Here is a 3366-nt window from a genome sequence, read left to right as displayed (position 1 = left end):
TAAATATAATAATTATACAATATAAAGAAGGAGAAAAAACAAAACAAATACAATTTGCTAGCAAAAATAAAATGCTGAAGCTTATCCTATGCCTTAGCTCCCTTATACTTATCTATAGGGAAAAGAGAAAGAGAGAAAGTCAGAAATGGTTGGGGAAGGGGAAGGAATGCATTTAAAAAAAAAAGAAAAAGAAAAACTAGGGGTCTTGCTACAGTTTGAAAGACAGTGGCCATGTCCACATGAGCATAGATGTTTATTTCTCCACGGAAAAGCCTTGTGCTGCTGCTTGTTGTCCCTGGGGAACACCTGTGCCATGCAGCCTCTGGCGTGCAGCAGGTTACCTGGGCTGGGGCCAGCGACTATGCTGACCTTAGCAGCTTTACCTGGTGTCTGGGGGGTCTCAGGGTGCTGCAGCTGTGATACTTCTGCAGCTGAGAGCCTGGTTGGCAGCCAGAGCATGGCTCTGGCTGGCCAGGCTCTGGTTTTAGGTGGTGTGCACTACCTTCACATGTGCTGCACCACTTTTTTGTCATGGGTTTTTTTGACCCTGGGAGATCCTGAGGTCAACTCTTCCCTCCCCCACGCTACAAGGCAGCAGTGCAGGGAACACCTGCATGTGCGGTGTGTGATGCTGCAGACAGGGCTGCGGCGCCACATACCACGTGTCTGTACTTGTCTGGACGCGGCCAGTGGGGTTGTCCTCAGCCAACAGTGACAAGCATCCAGCCCAATCTGGAACACAGCATATGCCTCCTATTCAAGTTAAGGTACTATACAATCCAGATGCAAAGATGTTCTCCAATATATATAGAACATCTTTTTGGATTTTTTGCCATTTTATGACACCTTTATTTGGATAAACATGAGGCATGTTATAATTTATGGTGCAGTTGACACATGAATTCTGCCAAAAATGTCATGTCTTCCAGGGGCCTTTGTTAATCAGATTTTTCTAAAGCAGTGTGTGAGCATTGAGGCTTCTGCTTCTGTTGACTGGAAGATGTTTCATTTTAGATGCTGTGAATTATTAAAGTGAATTACTCCATTTTGCACATTGTAGAGTTCATATAACTAACATTCATATTTCATATAGACTACCAGACAGTATGTTCTACTTCTAGTTCATAATAAAAGCTGCCAAAACTGTTTCTACAAAATTCATGGAACAAGTATTTATCAGTTAAAGCTGTATACAGTCATTGCCCAGTGAGGATTCTATATATCTTCATTTTCTTTTTTTAAACTTTGTGAAATTCAGAAGTGATATGTTTTCATTTCAAAGGTGCCTTCTTCCTTGCAAAATGTTATTTCTTTTTTTCCCTTTAATTACAAGAAATGCTTTCTTCCAAACTTGGTTAACTCTAACATATGCGGCAAAATACACTTAGAGGGACTTGTTAGAGGTACAAATGAACAATTAATGCAAACATCTTTCTTTATGTATTCTCTTTATAGCCACTCTTCAACAACTGATTTCAGACACAATGGTACGCTGGGCCCAGGAGTCGGTAATAGAGGATCCTGAATTAGTGAGGGCCATGTTTGTTTTGCTGCATCGCCAGTATGATGGTATTGGTGGCCTGGTTCGAACCTTACCAAAGACCTACACCATAAATAGTGTATCAGTAGAAGACACTATCAACCTGCTAGCATCGCTGGGCCAGATCCGTTCTCTGCTCAGTGTCCGAATGGGGAAAGAGGAAGAAAAGCTCATGATTCGCGGATTAGGGTAAATCAATGGAGTACCATATCACTAAATTTATAAATCATGTTCCCATATTGTTTGTCTTATGGTTATCACCTGGGTTAAACACACTGTTTGAATATGAATATAATATTTGTCTGTGGTTTGAGATGCTAAATAGAGAAGTTTGGTTTGGGATTTATGGGGTCTTCTCCAGTTTTAAGACCTATGCTTTGTCACATTGTTGGCAGATGATAGTAGAAAGGTATAAGAGCCTGTAATATACAAATTGTTATATCTGGAACAGTGAAACTTTGAAGGTTACTATGGGACAGTAACAAGACACATTCTATTAATTGAATCATTTCAGGTTGCCTGCACATGCAAATACTCTAGCTATAAGTGAGGATTAACCTAGGAGCCCTAACGCCTAAAAACAGATTTCTTCCACTTGAGCTTACAGGAAACACATTTATCTATGAGATATTAATAGAGTCTCAGCTGCTGGCGTCAGGTACCAGGGGAAACCTGATCTTACTCATTAAACCAATGTATTCCGATAATCTTCAAACTGCTGGTACAAATCATGGTTGTTTGTGAATTTGCTAAAAGAGGAAAATGGATTTTACATTTTGTTTTACTTTGTTGCTTGAATCAGAGGTGGGTTTTTTCCCACCTTTTGCTGAAGTAGCATTGCCTGGTCTGCCACCATGATGCTAATGGTATCATTTTGAGAGGAGAATAAGAGTTTGTCTTGAATCAATCTGAGTAATGCCCCTTGTTTGTCCACCATCAGACCTTGCAACAGATATAACCTACCAAGCACCAGCTTCTATGAGTACCTCTGAGAGGGCGAGGGTGTGAGAAGCGTGGACATAGGCCCCAGCGAGGGTGAGGGCCCAAGCGAAGGCAAGAGCGCAAGAGGCACGGACATGGGCCCAAGCGAGGGCAAGAGCGCGAGAGACGCGGACATAGGCCCTAGCAAGGGCGAGGGCGCAAGAAGCGTGGGACAAGCCCCTGAGAGGGCGAGGGCGCGAGAAGCGTGGGACAAGCCCCTGAGAGGGCGAGGGCGCGAGAAGCTTGGGACAAGCTCCTGAGAGGGCAAGGGCGCGAGAGGTGCGGACATAGGCCCCAGCGAGGGCGAGGGCACGAGAGGCGTGGACATAGGCCCCACAGAAGGACGAGGGCATGAGAAGCGTGGGTAAAGGCCTGGAGTAGGGCGAGCGCGCGGGTGGAGGCCCGAGGCGGGCCGATGCGGGCAAGAGAGCCTGAAGAAGGGCGAACCCATGAGTAGGCCCCAGAGAGGGCAAGGGCTAGCGAACACAGGGGCGCTAGAGCGAGGGGCGTAGGTTGCGTGAGAAGCCCAGTGGCACCCGAGGAAGGGTGTGGGTTGCGTAACAAGCCCAAGGTGCCAGGCAAGGCACGAGGGACTAGACAACGTCCGGAACAGCTGCGAGGCTTGGGGCGTGCTAAAGGGGAGGTAGGAGGCATGCATAGCCCATAAGGCTGGGGGTGCACCAAGTCACCCATAGATACTAGGAGATCAAAGGCAGCCTCCCATATTAAATTATATAAGATCAAAGATGTATATATAAGATCAAAAACTAGGTGACTGTGGCATCGATGCCTCCACAGTCAGATGGACTGCAGATTGGCTGAGGGGTCGCACTCAGAGGGTGGTG

General features: G+C 45.8%; 1 protein-coding gene across 1 annotated transcript in view; it reads left to right on the top strand.

Annotated features, from left to right (window-relative positions):
- The window catches only part of RYR2 (ryanodine receptor 2), a 784157-nt gene that overhangs the window by 417980 nt on the left and 362811 nt on the right, over window positions 1-3366 (top strand). Inside the window, exon 41 of the mRNA XM_019526720.1 lies at window positions 1456-1729. Coding sequence (XP_019382265.1) covers window positions 1456-1729 — 274 coding nt within the window. The remainder of the gene's footprint in view (window positions 1-1455; window positions 1730-3366) is intronic.

This window comes from Gavialis gangeticus, unplaced genomic scaffold (genome assembly GCF_001723915.1).
Source record: "Gavialis gangeticus isolate Ggan-Ray unplaced genomic scaffold, GavGan_comp1, whole genome shotgun sequence".
Lineage (NCBI taxonomy): Eukaryota > Metazoa > Chordata > Crocodylia > Gavialidae > Gavialis > Gavialis gangeticus.
This window is presented reverse-complemented; position numbering and strand designations above follow the sequence as displayed.